We start from the raw sequence: 19,250 nt of genomic DNA on the forward strand, positions 1-19,250 counted from the left end.
CTCTCCAAAGAGTAAAGCCCTAGCTCCCTTAATCTCTGATCATAATCCATACTCTCTAAACCAGGCAGCATCCTGGTAAATCTCCTCTGTACCCTTTCCAATGCTTCCACATCCTTCCTATAGTGAGGCGAACAAACTGGACACAGTACTCCAAGTGTGGCCTAACCAGAGTTTTATAGAACTGCATCATTACCTCACAACTCTTAAACTCTATCCCTCGACTTATGAAAGCTAACACCCCATAAGCTTTCTTAACTACCCTATTTACTTGTGAGGCAACTTTCAGGGATCTGTGCATATGTAACCATATAACAATTACAGCACGGAAACAGGCCATCTCAGCCCTTCTAGTCCGTGCTGATGCTTACAGTCACTACCCCCAGATCCCTCTGCTCCTCCACACTACCAAGTATCCTGCCATTTACTTTGTACTCTGCCTTGGAGTTTGTCCTTCCAAAGTGTACCACCTCACACTTCTCCAGGTTGAACTCCATCTGCCACTTCTCAGCCCACTTCTGCATCCTATCAATGTCTCTCTGCAATCTTCGACAATCCTCTACACTATCCACAACACCGCCAATCTTTGTGTCGTCTGCAAACTTGCCAACCCACCCTTCCGCGCCAACATCCAGGTCGCTAATAAAAATCACAAAAAGTAGAGGTCCCAGAACAGATCCTTGTGGGACACCACTAGTCACAACCCTCCAATCTGAATGTACTCCCTCCACCACGACCCTCTGCCTTCTGCAGGCAAGCCAATTCTGAATCCACCTGGCCAAACTTCCCTGGATTCCATGTCTTCTGACTTTCTGAATAAGCCTACCATGTGGAACTTGGAATGTGGAAATTTTGGACTGTCCCACACACCCCTTTGTATCACTTCCTCCCATCAAGACATTGCCTGATTGCAGTTTCACTGCTGCTCATTTCAAAAGGTACAGCTCACAGCCCACACCGTTTCTTCTCTTTTCTCACTAGCAGAGACAATTAAACCATTGGCAATTAAATGACATTAAAGAATAGAAAGTCCTGGAGTTCATCCATCACCAGAAAATTTTAAGTATATTCTATAATGGAAAATATATCAAAAGTTTTCTACATGACTGAAGCTATGAATAAAAGCCACAGAGCTCTCAAACCTATTTGCCTGTGCTGAGTTATTTAGGCTTGTAATATGAAATCACTTTATACCAGTACCTGGCTAGCTTCTGTTTTTCAACATCAACATTTGGAATATAACCCAGTTACATCAACCATGTAAAGGCGCTTAGTGATGTTGTTTACTAACCATCAAGACTATCTGCAGTTTCTCTGGGGAACAAACTTCTTTTTAGGTCAGAATATCATTTCCAGTGGGTGGGAGCTTATGACCACCCCAGACAATGCCGCTCGTACACAACTATAGAAACATCTGTCAGTCTGGGTTTTATCATCTATAGTGAAAAATGCTAGAAATCTTCAAGTTAGATGGGATTGTTTTATTAGCTCTCAAAGTATGTGGCAATCTCATGGAGCAGTTAAGAGTCAGTCATGCTGGCTGGTCTTAAATCTGTTACAGATCAGGCAGGGTGTACTCCCAGAGCAGGGTTCCCAAACTGGGGTCCATAGCTTGAAAAATGGTCAGGAACCTCTCTCCAAGAGGTTGATCGTGGGGAATACTTCTTCCGCACCCTCTCCCTCAGATCTTCACATCCTTCCTAAAGCATAGTGACCAGAATTGGAAGCAACAGTATAATTGTGCCCACCAGCATTTTATAATGATTCAACATGACCTTCCTAAGCTCATGCTGTGTCTCATTAATGAAGTGCATGCTCATGTTACCTCATTTACCAATTCTTCTCAGCATGGTCTACCACTATAAAGATCTGTACACCCATGACCCTTGGTCCCAGCACTCCCCTTACAACCGGGTCTCAACAGATTCAAAACAGTTACCTTCCCCAAGCTGTCAGGTTGATCAACACCACCATTAACCCACACACCACCACTACAACCACAGTAGTCAGCATTTCACATACATAAGATCAGTCTGTGTATCAGTTTATATAAGCTAATCTTATGTATACAAGGCCATACTCAACAACAATGTCATACTCAACTCAACAATGTGTTTCATAGGATTGTGTTTATATTTCTATCCATTGTGTTTTTTAGGCTGTGTCAGATCCAGAATAGCAATTGGTTACACTCACGTCCTGAACAATGACAATAATCTTCAATTCTTTCTGCTGGAATTCACCATTTCATACTTTTCACATCAAATTTCAGGATATTATTTAGTATTCACTGAGTGTAGAATGATGAAATTTCCCTGCCTTTTGTTCAATTTGTCAGGCTGCCAGCACTTTTGGACATCAAACATGTTGATTAGTACTGGAGCATAATTTTAGAACCAGAGCCAACCCCCAGCCAATCATTCAACCATTTCTTTTGCATGCAGCAGTGAACTGGATCAGCTGTGAGGAATACTTTCTCTGGAGCAGAGCTGGGTGTATAAAAATATGAAGGGCCCTGATAAAGTAAATAGAAAAAATCTCTTTTCCACATAAGTGTTGTCCCATACTTTCTCCCAGTATGTGGATTGTTACACCAGGGGTAATAGGACTATTGACCTACTGTATGCAAACGTAGAGGATGCATACAGTGCATCCCCGCTGCCTGCACTGGGGAAAGCTGATCACAACCTGGTTTTGTTACAGCCCAGATATAAATCAATTGTGATGAGGCATCCCACTACTACACGCTCTTTTAGAAAGTGGACTCCTGAAGCTGAGAGTCTGCTTCAGTACTACTAACTGGGATGAACTGCAAGGGGGGCTTTGTAGGGGCGTTGGGGAGGTCACTGAATGCACAACGGACTATATTAACTTTTGTGTGGATGTCGTTGTTCCTGTTAGAACTGTTCGCTGCTATCCCAATAATAAGCCCTGGATCACTAGTCACATCAAAGGCCTCCTAAATCAGAAGAAGAGGGCCTTTAAAGATGGTGATCGGTTGGAGCTTAAAAGAGTTCAGAAGGAACTCAGAGTACAGATAAGGGGGGCAAAGGAGCAGTATAGGAGGAAGCTAGAACAAAAGCTGCAGAAAAAAAGCATGAAGGAGGTGTGGGATGGGATGAAGATCATCACCGGATGCGGTGCAAAGCGGGGGGCAAACATAAGTGGAGATGTGGAGAAAGCGAACCAGCTGAACAACTTCTTCAATAGGTTCGACAGCTCAATCTCATCCTCACCGCAGAACTCCACACCAGGCTTGCCTTTCTACTCGTCCTCCCTCTTACTTCCCTCACAGGAAAATAGCCACTCGCAGGAGTCCTTGCCCACGCCCAGGATTACGGCTGCACAGGTGGAAGGTCAACTGAGGAAGATCTGTACCAGCAAGGCGGCTGGACCGGATGGAGTATCCCCACGATTACTGAGGGCCTGTGCGACTGAGCTGGGAGAACCACTACAGCGCATCTTCAACATGAGCCTGGAGCAGAGAAGAGTACCCAGACAGTGGAAAACATCCTGTATTGTCCCGGTACCGAAGAAACCACAACCAAAGGAGTTGAATGACTTCAGACCTGTTGCCTTGACGTCGCACGTGATGAAGACCATGGAGCGGCTGATAATACAGAATCTGAGGCCACAAACCAGGCACGCTCGGGATCCTCTTCAGTTTGCGTATAAGGAGAAGGTGGGAGTGGAGGATGCTATCACGTATTTGCTGCACAAATCACTCTCTCACCTGGATGGGGTCAGTGGTGCTGTGAGGATTACATTCCTGGACTTCTCTAGTGCCTTTAACACCATCCAGCCCAAGATCTTAAGGCACAAACTAACGGAGATAGGAGTAGACTCTCACATGGTGGATTGGATAGTGGACTACTTGACAGATAGACCTCAGTATGTGCGGTTGGGAGACTGTAGGTCTGACACGGTGGTCAGCAGCACAGGGGCGCCGCAGGGAACCGTACTCTCTCCGGTCCTGTTCACCCTGTACACATCAGACTTCCAATATAACTCGGAGTCCTGCCATGTGCAGAAGTTCGCTGATGACACGGCCATAGTGGGGTGTGTCAGGAATGGACAGGAGGAAGAGTATAGGAAACTGATACAGGACTTTGTGATATGGTGCAACTCAAACTACCTGCGTCTCAATATCACCAAGACCAAGGAGATGGTGGTGGACTTTAGGAGATCTAGGCCTCATATGGAGCCAGTGATCATTAATGGAGAATGTGTGGAGCAGGTTAAGACCTACAAGTATCTGGGAGTACAGCTAGACGAGAAGCTAGACTGGACTGCCAACACAGATGCCTTGTGCAGGAAGGCACAGAATCGACTGTACTTCCTTAGAAGGTTGGCGTCATTCAATGTCTGTAGTGAGATGCTGAAGATGTTCTATAGGTCAGTTGTGGAGAGCGCCCTCTTCTTTGTGGTGGCGTGTTGGGGAGGCTGCGTTAAGAAGAGGGACGCCTCACGTCTTAATAAGCTGGTAAGGAAGGCGGGCTCTGTCGTGGGCAAAGTACTGGAGAGTATAACATCGGTAGCAGAGCGAAGGGCGCTGAGTAGGCTACGGTCAATTATGGAAAACCCTGAACATCCTCTACATAGCACCATCCAGAGACAGAGAAGCAGTTTCAGCGACAGGTTGCTATCGATGTAATGCTCCTCAGACAGGATGAAGAGATCAATACTCCCCAATGCCATTCGGCTTTACAATTCAACCGCCAGGAGTAAGATATGTTAAAGTGCCGGGGTGAGGACTCAATGTATTTAAGTAAACTACTTAAGAACTTTTAAAAAGCTATTATTAATGCTTTTTGAGAGGGTGATTTTAGATGCATATCATATTTTTACTGAGTTAAGTATTGTATGTAATTAGTTTTGCTACAATAAGTGTATGGGACATTGGAAAAAATGTTGAATTTCCCCATGGGGATGAATAAAGTATCTATCTATCTATCTATCAAAAACACACAAAGATTTGTTACTGGCCAAAGGATTAGAGGGGGTGGATGAGGAAGCAATGAACTTGCCACCTGAAAGGACAGAGACCCTAATTACATTCACATAGTACCCAAACATGTACATGAAGAGCCATGACCCGCAGGGGCACAGGGGGTGGATTTAGAATGGACCAGTATAGCTCAGCACAGGAACAGGCCCTGCAATCCACGATGCTGTCCTAATTCCGTCTGTCTACACAATCCCTTCTGCCTTTCCCCCCTCATTTTAAATCTATGCCATCTAGTATTAGACATTTTATCTCTGGGGAAAAAAGATACGAGCTGTCAATCCATCTATTTTATAAGCTTCTATCAGGGCTCTCCTCAACTTTTGCTCCTCCAGGATAAACAACTCCAGTTTGTGCATCTCCTTAAGTGACAGGCCATCTTAACTTAGGCAGCACCATGGTAAACCTCTTCTACACATTCTCCAAGGCCTCCATATCCTTCCTATAATGGAATGACCAAAGATGAATGCAATACTCCAGATTTGGCCTAAGAGTTTTATAAAGCTGCAACATAACTTCCTGACTAGAATTCAATGCCTTCATTAATAAAGGCCTTATGCCCATGTTACTACCCTATCAAACGGAGTCAGCACTTTCAAGGAATTATATACTTGGACCCCAAAATCTCTCTGTTCATTAATGCTGTTAAGGGGTCTGCCATTAACTAAGTACCTTCCCTTTACTTTTGAGCACCAAAAAATCCACACCTCACATTTGGCCATTTTCTCAGCCATACCTGTAACTGATCTGTATCCCATTGCATCCTTTGGCAATCTTCTTTACCATCTACAACAAGGGTTTCCTTCTGCTTGTGATTGTTCCTCCTTGCATCTCCTCCGGACTACCTCACATTATTCAATCTGAGACGATCTTCTTACTTAAAATACCATACCTAATTAACTGATTTGAATTCTGCAGGTTCCACAGTGGGTTTTCTTCCCACATCTCTGGATTACCTGTCCAGTAACAGTATGAATTCTACTGGCACACTTTACAAATTCTACTTGCTTTCCGTGCCAAATTCAAGTTTGCAGGTTACATCACTGTTGCTGGCTGTACAAAGGTGGTGACAAATTGGCATATAGGAGGGAGACTGAATGGAGTCATAACAACCACCTCCCACTCAACGTCAGCAAAATCAAAGAGCTTATTATTAACTACAGGAGGAGGAAACCAGAGGTCCATGAGCCAGTCCTCATCAGGGGATCCAAGGTGGAGAGGGTCAGTTACTTTAAATTCCTTGGAGTTATTGATTCACAGCAGCTCCTATACTTTCTTAGGAGTTTGTGCAGATTCAGCATGTTATCTAAAAATACAATAAACCGAATTATAGGAAAGATGTCAACAAAGATCAACAAAGTTACAGAGAAAGATTGAACAAGTTAGGTCTTTATTCTTTGGAGCGTAGAAGGTTGAGGGAGGACTTGATAGAGGTATTTAAAATTATGAGGGGGATAGATAGAGTTGATGTGGATAGGCCTTTTCCATTGAGAGTAGGGGAGATTCAAACAAGAGGACATGAGGAGAGTTAGGGGGCAAAAATTTAAGGGTAACACGAGGGGGAATTTCTTTACTCAGAAAGTGGTAGCTGTGTGGAATGAGCTTCCTGTAGAAGTGGTAGAGGCAGGTTCGGTATTGTCATTTAAAGTAAAATGGGATAGGTATATGGACAGGAAAGGAATGGAGGGTTATGGGCTGAGTATGGGTCAGTGGGACTAGGTGAGAGTAAGCATTTGGCACGGACTAGAAGGGCCGAGATGGCCTGTTTCCGTGCTGTAATTGTTAAATGGTTATAAATTTCTACAGATGCCCAATGAGGAGTGTCCTGACTGGTTGCTATGGAAACACCAAAGCCCAAGAACAGAAAACCCTAACGTATTGAGCCCAGTCTACAACAGGAAAAGCCTTCTCCACCACTGAGCACATTTGCAAGGAGCACTGCCACAAGAAACAGGCATCCAACACCAAGGATCCTCACCATCTAGGCCATCACTGCTGCCATTAGGAAGGAGGTACCTGGGTCCTACACCACCAGGTTCAAAAAAAGTTATTACCTGTACCTTTCAACCATCAAGCTCCTGAACCAGAGTGGACAACTTCACTCACCTCAACACTGAACTGATTCCACAACCTACAGACTCATTTTGAAGGACTCATGATCTCCGTATTATTATTTATTTATTATTACTACTATTTGTTTTTTTTTGTATTTGCAGTCTTTTTCACATTGGATATTTGCCTATCTTTGTCATTTTTCATTCATTCTATTGTGATTCTTTGAATCTACTGTGAATACCCACAAGAAAATGTCAGAAGTATATACATACTTCAATAACAATTTTCTTTAAAATTTGAAGTATACCCAGTATTTTCTGTACATTTCTGATGTCCACAACAAGCAATATTTTGTGTCAAACAGTAGTTTTCCAACCATGTATATTTGTGGGTTATCAATCAGGGTATGGAAACAGTCACACCACTTAAAACCACCATTCCTCTTACCTGGAGATGGTTTGGAGATAAAATCAAACGTGAGAATGTTGGGAATGCCGAGTGCTAGGAGCTGTAGCATTACACTTGACAGGTTACATCTGTGCACAGGAACAGAACATGAATGGCAGTCAGGACACAAGCAGCACTGGCCAATGACAGAAATAAATCAGTCTAGGACAATTTACCGAGTAAAGGCAAACTGGACTCCAGTAACACACAGCAATAAAAACAACAAATTCAGAGAGATTCAACGCAAGAGGTCACCTTTGTATCTCTGGGATGGTCATGTTGATGAATTTTTCAAATTCTTCCTCTGTGTAAAGGCGGTAGCAGATTCCCGCATGTTGCCTTCCAGCACGCCCTGCTCGTTGCCATGCCTGGGCTTTTGATACTTGCTGCACAGCAAGAACCTCCAATCCACTCTCTACAAAACAACATTTATTGAATTTCTCTGGCTGTATTGTACCTGCTTCCATTAGGTAGACTTGTAATCACTACTCAGTCTTCACAAAGAAATCTATTATCACAGATAACAAAGACCTCAATTATATCTCTTTACACAAAGAAATTTGCAAAATTCTGCCCCTCTTGAAATGTTTCAAGCCCTCCTTCCACAATGATCCTGAACCTGAAACAGCAAGCACCAGACAAAATTAAGAGCATTATCATTAGCTTTGAATACTAGGATGCTATACAAAACTAAAGCATGCTAACGATTCTGATTACCCAATGCACTGAAGCTCTTAGCAAGAGTATAAAGTGAACTTGATAAAGCCAATGAATTAAATTGAATACAAGGACATGATGGAATGAAGGAAAGGGAACACAGGTAGATAGGTGAGTTGGATAACTGGTTTACTGCTCCACATTAGGGATCAAGATTAGCCACGTTGCACCCTTAATGGGAGTGGGGTTTGGAGTTACTGTCTCATGTTGTACATTTGTCAATTGGTAATAAAAAGAGTTTTACTGCCAAACAAAGTTATTGTTTCACTTGTATCATTGAACAGTCATTGTAGATGAGTGGAGGGAGCAACAATTTCTCTGTGCCAATGTGCAGGAAGAGAAAATTCCAGAGTTTCACATGGGAGTCCATGCTCCATGAGCAGGGGGTTCAGGCTTGTCATCTCATGGGCACAGGTACTAAGGTTCACATTATATCACACAGTCTGTCCAGGGTCAGAGGGATCCAGGCTTCTATTTCACACTGTGATATGGTACAAAGATTGATGGTTCTTCCTCCACTCTGTAAAATAGCTACTGACAAAAGTGGGAGCAGGGTGAAGAAAGACAGGAAGCAGAGGGTGAGAATGTGGAGGGAGAAGTAATGCAGACAATTCTGTATTACCCACCAGGAGTGTAATGCTTAGCTTTAACCATTCCTGTATCCACGACATACTTGATGCCTGGAATTGTGACAGACGTTTCTGCAATGTTTGTTGAAAGAATCACTTTGCGACAGTCCTAAAGAATAAAGACATAAGAAGTCAGTTTTTGCACAAACTCCGTGCTGTCACTGTGCAACTGGTACAATGAATTATCTGGCTTTGATTCCAGTTTGGTGAAGTCATTATATACTGGGTATTAGAACTACCCTCATCCAGAATTTAAAGGAACATACTTAGCGATATGTCTACAGAATGACCAGAAGCAGAATTCCAAGTTAATGTTAAAACAAAGGAAATAAAATCCTTCTTGCTCCACCATTCAGTAAGGCATTCATGGCATCCTTTCCCTTCACTGACTCCATACTCCTTTGTGCCCAAATATCAATGTACCTCTTCCTTAAATGGTGTAAAAAGGCCGTTGAAAATCTAGTCAAGAAGAAAAGAAGAGCTTAAACAAGGTTCAAAAGACTAGGTTATGATAGAGATCTAGATTAATTATAAGGCTAGCAGAGCTGTGCTTAAGAATTAAATTAGGAGAACCAGAAGGGGCCATGAGAAGGCCTTGGCGAGCAGGATTAAGGAAAATCCCAAAGCATTTTACAAGTATGTGAACAGCAAGAGGATAAAAAGTGAGAGAAGCAAAGAGTGATTGTAGACAGTTCATATTCTGCATGGAGGTCGATGACCAGCGATGTGCCTCAGGGATCTGTTCTGGGACCCCTCCTCTTCACGATTTTTATATATGACCTGGATGAGGAAGTGGAGTGATGGGTTAGTAAATTTGCTGATGACACAAAGGTTGGGGTGTTGTGGATAGTGTGGAAGGCTGTCAGAGGTTTCAGCTGAACATCGATAGGATGCATAACTGCACTGAGAAGTGCCAGATGGCATTCAACCCAGATAAATGTGAGGTGGATCATCTTGGTAAGTCAAATGTGATGGCAGAATATAGTATTCATGGCAAGACTCTGGACAGTGTGGAGGATCAGAGGGATCTTGGGGTCCGAGTCCATAGGACGCTCAAAGCTGCTACGCAGGTTGACTCTGCGGTTAAAAAGGCATACGGTGCATTGGTCTTATAAATCGTAGGATTGAGGTCAAGAGCTGAGAGGTAACGTTGTAGCTATATAGGACCCTGGTCAGACCCCACTTGGAGTACTGCGCTCAGTTCTGGTCGCCTCACTACAGGAAGGATGTGGAAACCATAGAAAGGGTGCAGAGGAGATTTACAAGGATGTTGCCTGGATTGGGGAGCATGCCTTATGAGAATAGGTTGAGTGAACTCGGCCTTTTCTCTTTGTAGTGACAGAGGATGAGAGATGACCTGATAGAGGTGTATAAGATGATGAACGGCATTGATTGTATGGATAGTCAGAAGCTTTTTCCCCAGGGTTGGCACGGCTAACATGAGAGGACACAGTTTTAAGGTGCTTGGAAGTAGGGACAGAGGAATTGTCAGGGGTAAGTTTTTTTTTTTAAACGCAGAGAGTGCTGAGTACATGGAATGGGCTGCCGGCGACGGTGATGAAGGTGGGTACAATAAGGTATTTTAAGAGACTCCTGGATAGGTACATGGAGCTTAGAAGAATAGAGGGCTATGCGTAACCCTAGGTAACTTCTAAGGTAAAGACATGTTCAGCACAGCTTTGTGGGCTGAAGGGCCTGTACTGTGCTGCAGGTTTTCTACGTTTCTAAATATTTTCGATGACTGAGTCCCTACTACCCAGAAGGGCAGAGAATCCTTGGACTTGTACACCAAATCCCTCTGTTATTCAATATTCCCCAAGGCCCTACCAATAATGATGTATATTGTGGCCTGGTTTATCCGCCTCTGACTTTTTGCCATTGTTTAGTCCCCTGGCACCACTCCTACAGCTTTACATAAAACAGATTTGATAGAGATGGTCAAAAACTCAATGTGTTATTGGAACCTGTGGAAGTTTCTGAATACAGGTGACCATTCACGGCAAGGAGAGGAGTGAAAATAAGCTTTGCTACAGCAGGGGATTATATATATGGCTTGGGACAAGGTGAAAGACATTATCTCAAAAGAACTTGGAATGCAAACGAAGACTGTATCCATTTGATACAGAACCTACAAGATGTTAAGCGTACACTTACAGGTCTAAATTAATAGGGAGAATGTAAGAATCTAAGTACAAAGTAAATGGCAGGATACTTGGTAGTGTGGAGGAGCAGAGGGATCTGGGGGTACATGTCCACAGATCCCTGAAAGTTGCCTCACAGGTAGATAGGGTAGTTAAGAAAGCTTATGGGGTGTTAGCTTTCATAAATCGAGGGAGTTTAAGAGACACAATGTAATGATGCAGCTCTATAAAACTCTAGTTAGGCCACACTTGGAGTAGTGTGTCCAGTTCTGCTCGCCTCACTATAGGAAGGATGTGGAAGCATTGGAAAGGGTACAGAGGAGATTTACCAGGATGCTGCCTGGTTTAGAAAGTATGGATTATGATCAGAGATTAAGGGAGCTAGGGCTTTACTCTTTGGAGAGGAGGAGGATGAGAGGAGACATGATAGAAGTGTACAAGATATTAAGAGGAATAGACAGAGTAGACAGCCAGCGCCTCTTCCCCAGGGCACCACTGCTCAGTACAAGAGGACATGACTTTAAGGTAAGGGGAGGGAAGTTCAAGGGGGATATTAGAGGAAGGTTTTTCACTCAGAGAGTGGTTGTGCGTGGAATGCACTGCCTGAGTCAGTGGTGGAAGCAGGTACACTAGTGAAGTTTAAGAGACTACTACACAGGTATATGGAGGAATTTAAGGTGGGGGGTTATATGAGAGGCAGGGTTTGAGGGTCGGCACAACATTGTGGGCCGAAGGGCCTGTAATGTGCTGTACTATTCTATGTTCTATGTTCTAATTGTTACCCAAGACTTATGCAATTTGGCAAGTGTCAAAAAAAAGATAAAAGGGTGGTGTGGGAGAGAGAGACTTGTCACAGACTCTGAAAGAGCAGCCCTGTTAAGACAGACTTAATTTTAATCAAGCTGGATTCAGTGTCCCAGCAATTATTTCCCAAATGTTGACTGGCATCTCCCTAGAGTGAGGGGTTTAGAAAGGGTGGAGTTTGTTAGGTGTGTTCAGGAAGGTTTCTTGACACAATATGTAGATAAGCCTACAAGAGGAGAGGCTGTACTTGATCTGGTATTGGGAAATGAACCTGGTCAGGTGTCAGATCTCTCAGTGGGAGAGCATTTTGGAGATAGTGATCACAATTCTGTCTCCTTTACCATAGCATTGGAGAGGGATACGAACAGACAAATTAGGGAAATGTTTAATTGGAGTAATATGAGGCTATCAGGCAGGAACTTGGAAGCATAAATTGGAAACAAATGTTCTCAGGGAAATGTATGGAAGAAATGCGGCAAATATCCAGGGGATATTTGCGCGGGGTTCTGAGTAGGTACGTTCCAATGAGACATGGAAAGGATGGTAGTGTACAAGATCCGTTGTGCACAAAGGCTGTTGTAAATCTAGTCAAGAAGAGCTTACGAAATGTTCAAAAAACTAGGTAATGATATGAATCTAAGATTATAAGGCTTGCAAGAAGGAGAATAAGAATGAAATTAGGAGAGCCAGAAGGGGCCATGAGAAGGTCTTGGCGGACAGGATTAAGGAAAACCTCAAAGGCATTCTACAAGTATGTGAAGAGCAAAAGGATAAGACATGAGAGAATAGGACCGATCAAGTGTGATAATGGAAAAGTGTGTATGGAACTGGAGGAAATAGCGGAGGTACTTAATGAATACTTCGCTTCAGTATTCACTACGGAAAAGGATCTTGGCGATTGTAGGGATGACTTGCAGTGGATTGAAAAGCTTGAGAATGTAGATATTATGGAAGAGGATGTGTTGGAGCTTTTGGAAAGCATCGAGTTGGATAAGTCACCAGGCATGTACCCCAGGCTACTCTGGGAAACGAGGGAGAAGATTGCTGAGCCTCTGGCGATGATCTTTGCATCATCAACGAGGACGGGAGAGGTTCCAGAGGACTGGAGGGTTGCGGATGTTGTTCCTTTGTTCAAGAAAGGGTGTAGAAGTATCCCAGGAAATTATAGACTAGTGAGTTTTACTTCAGTGGTTGGTAAGTTGATGGAGAAGATCCTGGGAAGTAGAATTTATGAACATTTGGAGAGGCATAATATGATTAGGAATAGTCAGCATGGCTTTGTCAAAGGCAGGTCATGCTTGACGAGCCTGATTGAAGTTTTTGAGGATGTGACTAAACACATTGATGAAGGTAGAGCCATAGATGTAGTGTATATGGATTTTAGCAAAGGATTTAATAAGTTACCCCATGCAAAGCTTATTGAGAAAGTAAGGAGGCATGGGATTCAAGGAGACATTGCTTTGTGGATCCAGAACTGGCTTGCCCACAGAAGGCAAAGAGTGGTTGTAGACGGGTCATATTCTGCATGGAGGCCAGTGACCAGTGGTGTGCTTCAGGGATCTGTTCTGGGATGCCTAGTTTTTGTGATTTTTATAAATGACCTGGATGAGGAAGTGAAGGGATGGGTTAGTAAATTTGCTGATGACACAAAGGTTGGGTGTGTTGTGGATAGTGTGGAGGGCTGTCAGAGGTTACAGAGGGACATTGATAGGATGCAAAACTGGGCTGAGAAGTGGCAGGTGGAGTTCAACCTAGATAAGTGTTAGGTGGCTCATTCTGGTAGGTCAAATATGATGGCGGAATATTAATGGTAAGACTCTTGGCAGTGTGGAGGATCAGAGGGATCTTGGGGGACCGAGTCCATAAGACACTCAAATCTGCTATGCAGGTTGACCCTGTGGTTAAGAGGGCATATGGTGCATTGGCCTTCATCAATCATGGGACTGAGTTTAAGAACCGAAATGTAAGCTGCAGCTATATAGGACCCTGGTCAGACACAACTTGGAGTACTGTGCTCAGTTCTGGTCGCCTCACTACAGGAAGGATGTGGAAGCCATAGAAAGGGTGCAGAGGAGATTTACAAGGATGTTACCTGGATTGGGGAGCATGTCTTATGAGAATAGGTTGAGTGAACTTGGTCTTTTCTCATTGCAGCAATGGAGGATGAGAGGTAACTTGATAGAGGTGTAAAAGATAATGAGAGGCATTGATCATGTGGATAGTCAGAGGGTTTTTCCCAGGGCTGACATGATTGCCACAAGAGGACACAGGTTTAAGGTGCTGGGAAGTAGGTGCAGAGGAGATGTCAGGGTTAAGTTTTTTTTTTTACGTAGAGAGTGGTGAGTACGTGGAATAGGCTGCCTGCAGCGTTAGTGGAGGCAGAAACGATAGGGTCTTTTAAGAGACTCCTGGATGGCTACATGGAGCTTAGAAAAATAGAGAGTTATGGGTAAAGCCTAGGTAGTTCTAAGGTCAGGACATGTTTGGCACAGTTTTGTGGGCCAAAGGGCCTGTATTGTGCTTTATAGATAGATAGATAGATAGATACTTTATTCATCCCCATGGGGAAATTCAACATTTTTTCCAATGTCCCATACACTTGTTGTAGCAAAACTAATTACATACATACTTAACTCAGTAAAAATATGATATGCATCCAAATCACTCTCTCAAAAAGCGTTAATAATAGCTTTTAAAAAGTTCTTAAGTAGTTTACTTAAATACATTAAATACAATTTATGTTTTCTATGTTTCTATAATTCTAAAGTGGATATCTCGTAGATAACTCAAAACAGTGGAAAAGACTGGAGGGTGGGGTGTGGTGTGTTGAAAGAGTCAAGCAGGTTAAACCGTAGCAATTTAAAGGTAAAGAACCGGGTAACAGTGTATGACAGCAACATCTACAGGGATTAGTAGTGTGGCAGGACAAGGGAACAAATTAAAGTGGCAAATACAAGTTCAGTTGTCAAGGAATGGAGATGGAAAGCAAGATACTACAGATCAGTTATGGAAAGCGTGTAGTAAGTGACGCTGAGCCTATACCTACAGTGATTCACTCTCTAAAAATACTTGAACAGGAAAGCTAGCATCCAATTTGAAATCTGAACATGCATGTTTTTGACTGAAAATTCCTACTATTTATAACAATACTTAATACATAAACAGGAAATGCAAACAGAAGGACTACAAGAACATTTCACCTGAACAGACAGAACACTAAAAGTAGCTGCAGTACCACCAAGAAAATCACAAGTTTTTCTCAAAACTAACATCTTCTTGTATCTGAAATCCATCAACAATAAGTATACCGTTTTGTATACTGTTGGTGGGGACGATCTACAAGGGACAAGTTGTAGTGGTTGCATCTCTGGCACCGAGACTGGACCCTCAGCTCAGAAGGGAATTAGGGAAAAGAGGAGAGCAGTAGTGATAGGGGATTTGATAGTTAGGGGGAAATATAGGAGGTTCTGTGGGAGAGATCGAGAATCCCGGATGGTCTGTTGCCTCCCTGGTGCCAGGGTCCACGATTATCTCAGATTGAGTTCTCAGTATTCTCAGGAGGGAGGGTGAGCAGCCAGATGTCGTGGTCCATGTAGGGACCAATGATGTGGATAGGAAGAAGGAGGAGGTTCTGCAAAGAGAGTTTAGGGAGTTAGGTGCAAAGTTGAAAGACGGGACCTCCAGGGTTGCAATCTCAGGATTGCTGCCTGTGCCATGTGCTAGTGAGGCTAGAAATAGGAAGACAATGCAGCTAAATATGTGGCTAAGGAGATGGTGCAGGAGGGAGGGCTTCATGTTTCTGTACAATTGGGCTTTGTTCCAGGGAAGGTGGGACTTGTTCTTACAGGACGGTTTGCACCTGAACTGGAGTGTAGGTTAGCTAGTGCTGCTCCAAGGGGGCGGTTAAACTAGATTTGCAGGGGGAGGGGAACCAGAGTGTTAGAGCAGCTGGTGAGGTAGGAGGATAAAGGTCATGCGAGGACTGCTTGTGTGGACAGAAATCAAAGGTTTGTATGTGATAGAAATGTTCTCAGGTGCCAAACTGAAGAGACTGGGGAAGAGGCGTCTGGCTCTCAAATAGAGAAAGATGGGAGACAGCGTGTGAGCGAGGATAGGCAGGTGATAGAGAAGGGAAGCACTCAGACCGAAGGCTTGAGATCTATCTATTTTAACACAAGGAGTGTGGTGAACAAAGTGGATTATCTTAGAGCGTGGATCAGTACTTGGAGATATGATGTGGTGGCCGTTATAGAGACTTAGATGGCTCAGAGGCAGGAATGGTTACTTCAAGTGCTGGGTTTTAGATGTTTCAGAAAGGACAGGGAGGGAGGCAAAAGTGGTGGGAGCGTGGCGCTGTTGATCAGAGATAGTGTCATGGCTGCAGAAAAGTTAGACATCATGGAGAGATTGTCTACAGAGTCTCCGTGGGTGGAGGTTAGGAACAGGAAGAGATCAATAACTTTACTGGGTGTTTTTTATAGGCCGCCCAATAGTAACAGGGATGTCGAGGAGCAGATAGGGAAACAGATCCTGGAAAGGTGTAATAATAACAGAGAGAATCTCCAATGGGAGATTTTAACTTCCTAAATATCGATTGGCATCTCCCTAGAGCAAGCGGTTTAGATGAGGTGGAGTTTGTTAGGTGTGTTCAGGAAAGTTTCTTGACACAATATGTAGATAAGCCTACAAGAGAAGAGGCTGTACTTGATCTGGTATTGGGAAATGAACCTGATCAGGTGTCAGGTCTCTCAGTGGGACAGCATTCTGGAGATAGTGATCATAATTCTATCTCCTTTATTGGAGATAAATTGGAGAGAGATAGGAACAGACAAGTTAGTAAAGCATTTAATTGGAGTAAGGGGAATTATGAGGCTATCAGGCAGGAAATTGGAAACTTAATTTGGAAATAGATGTTCTCAAGGAAAAGTACAGAAGAAATGTGGCAAATGTTCAGGGAACATTTGTGTGAAGTTCTGCATAGGTACGTTCCAATGAGACAGGAAAGTTATAGCAGGGTGCAAGAACCATGGTGTACAAAGGCTATAATAAATCTGGTCAAGTAGAAAAGAAAAGCTTACGAAAGGTTCAGAGAGCTAGGTAATGTTAGAGATCTACAAGATAATAAGGCTAATAGGAAGGAGCTTAAGAAGGAAATTAGGAGAGCCAGAAAGGGCCATGAGAAGGCCTTGGTGGGCAGGATTAAGGAAAACCCCTAGGCATTCAACAATTACGTGAAGAGCAGGAAAATAAGATGTGAAAGAGTAGGACCTATCAAATGTGACAGTGGGAAAGTGTGTATGGAACTGAAGGAAATAGCAGAGGTACTTAATGAGTACTTTACTTCAGTATTCACTATGGAAAAGGCTCTTGGTGATAATAGTGACAACTTGCAGCAGATTGAAAAGCTTGAGCATGTAGATATTAAGAAAGAGGATGTGCTTGAGCTTTTGGAAAGCATCAAGTTGGATAAGTCACTGGGACTGGACAAGATGTACCCCAGGCTACTGTGGGAGGCAAGGGAGGAGATTGCTGAGCCTCTGGCGATGATCTTTGCATCACAAATAGGGACGGGAGAGGTTCCATAGGATTGGAGGGTTGCGAATGTTGTTCCTTTATTCAAGAAAGGGAGTAGGGATAGCCCAGGAAATTATAGACCAGTGAGTCTTACCTCAGTGGTTGGTAAGTTGGTGGAGAAGATCCTGAGAGGCAGGATTTACAAACATTTGGAGAGGTATAATATGATTAGGAATAATCAGCAAGGCTTTGTAAAGGGCAGATCATGCCTTACAAGCCTGATTGAATTTTTTGAGGATGTGACTAAACATATTGATGAAGGAAGAGCAGTAGATGTAGTGTATATGGATTTCAGCACGGCATTTGATAAGGTACCCCATGCAAGGCTCATTGAGAAAGTAATGAGGCATGTTTTGTGTATCGAGAACAAGCTTGCACACAGAAGGCAAAGAGTGGTTATAGACGGGTCAGTCACCAGTGGAATGCCTCAGGGATCTGTTCTGGGACCCTTACTCTTCATGAGTTTTATAAATGACCTGGATGAGGAAGTGGAGGGATGGGTTAGTAAGTTTGCTGATGACACTAAGGTTGGAGGTGTTGTGGATAGTGTGGAGGGCTGTCAGATGTTACAGTGGAACACTGATAAGATGTAAAACTGGGCTGAGAAGTGGCAGATGGAGTTCAACCCAGATAAGTGTGAAGTGGTTCATTTTGGTAGGTCAAATACGATGGCAGAATATAGTATTATTGGTAAGACTTTTGGCAGTGTGGAGTATCAGAGGGATTTTGGGGTCCGAGTCCATAGGACGCTCAAAGCAGCTGCATAGGTTGACTCAGTGGTTAAGAAGGCGTACGGTGTATTGGCCTTCATCAATCGTGGGATTGAGTTTAGGTGCTGAGAGGTAATGTTGCAGCTATATAGGACCCTAGTCAGACCCCACTTGAAGTATTGTGCCCAGTTCTGGTCGCCTCACTACAGGAAGGATGTGGAAGCTGTAGAAAGGGTACAGAGGAGATTTACAAGGATGTGGCCTGGATTATTGGGGAGCATGTCTTATGAGAATAGGCTGAGTGAACTCAACCTTTTCTCCTTGGAGCGAAGGAGGTTGAGAGGTGACCTGATAGAAGTGTATAAGATGTTGAGAGGCGTTGATTGTATGAATAGTCAGAGGCTTTTTCCTAGTGCTGATATGGCTGCCACAGGAGGACACAGGTTAAAGGTGCTGCGGAGTAGGTACAGAGGAGATGTCAGGGGTAAGTTTCTTACTCAGAGAGTGGTGAGTGTGTGGAATGGGCTGCCGGCAAACGTGGTGGAATCGGATATGATAGGATCTTTTAAGAGACCTTTGGGTAGGTACATGGATCTTAGAAAAATAGAGGGCTATAGGTAAGCCTAGTAATTTCTAGGGTAGGGACATGTTCGGCACAACTTTGTGGGCCCAATGGCCTGTATTGTGTTGTAGGTTTTCTATGTTCCTATGTTTCTTTTAATCGATAAGACTGCAAGTTTAAAGAACTAGAGGTCAGCTGATATTTATTTATTTATTAGAGATATAGTGTGGAAAAGGCCCTACTGGCCCTTTGAGACAGGACATTCCCGCAACCACAACCCAAACCTCTTTAATCACTGGACAATTTACAGTGACCAATTAACCTGCCTGGTATGTCAAGTCAAGTCACTTTTATTGTCATTTCAACCATAACTGCTATGTACAGTACATAGTAAAAATGAGACAACATTTTTCAGGATCATGGTGTTACATGACACAGTACAAAAACTAGACTGAACTATGTAAAACAAAAAAGAGGAAAGAAAAACAACTACACTAGACTACAGACCTACCCAGGACTGCATAAAGTGCACAAAACAGTGCAGGCATTATAATAAATAATAAACAGGACAATAGGGCAGTAAGGTGTCAGTCTAGGCTCTGGGTATTG

The 19,250-nt window shown here is 43.3% G+C and overlaps 1 protein-coding gene across 1 annotated transcript in view; it reads right to left on the reverse strand.

Annotated features, from left to right (window-relative positions):
- Nucleotides 1–19,250, reverse strand: part of dhx33 (DEAH (Asp-Glu-Ala-His) box polypeptide 33) — a 64,770-nt gene that overhangs the window by 20,651 nt on the left and 24,869 nt on the right. Inside the window, exons 6-8 of the mRNA XM_073053858.1 lie at nt 8,848–8,959; nt 7,760–7,919; nt 7,505–7,593 (exon numbers count right to left, since the gene is read on the reverse strand). Of these exons, the coding sequence (XP_072909959.1) occupies nt 7,505–7,593; nt 7,760–7,919; nt 8,848–8,959 (361 nt within the window). The remainder of the gene's footprint in view (nt 1–7,504; nt 7,594–7,759; nt 7,920–8,847; nt 8,960–19,250) is intronic.

Source organism: Hemitrygon akajei, chromosome 8 (genome assembly GCF_048418815.1).
Source record: "Hemitrygon akajei chromosome 8, sHemAka1.3, whole genome shotgun sequence".
Taxonomy (NCBI): Eukaryota; Metazoa; Chordata; class Chondrichthyes; order Myliobatiformes; family Dasyatidae; genus Hemitrygon; species Hemitrygon akajei.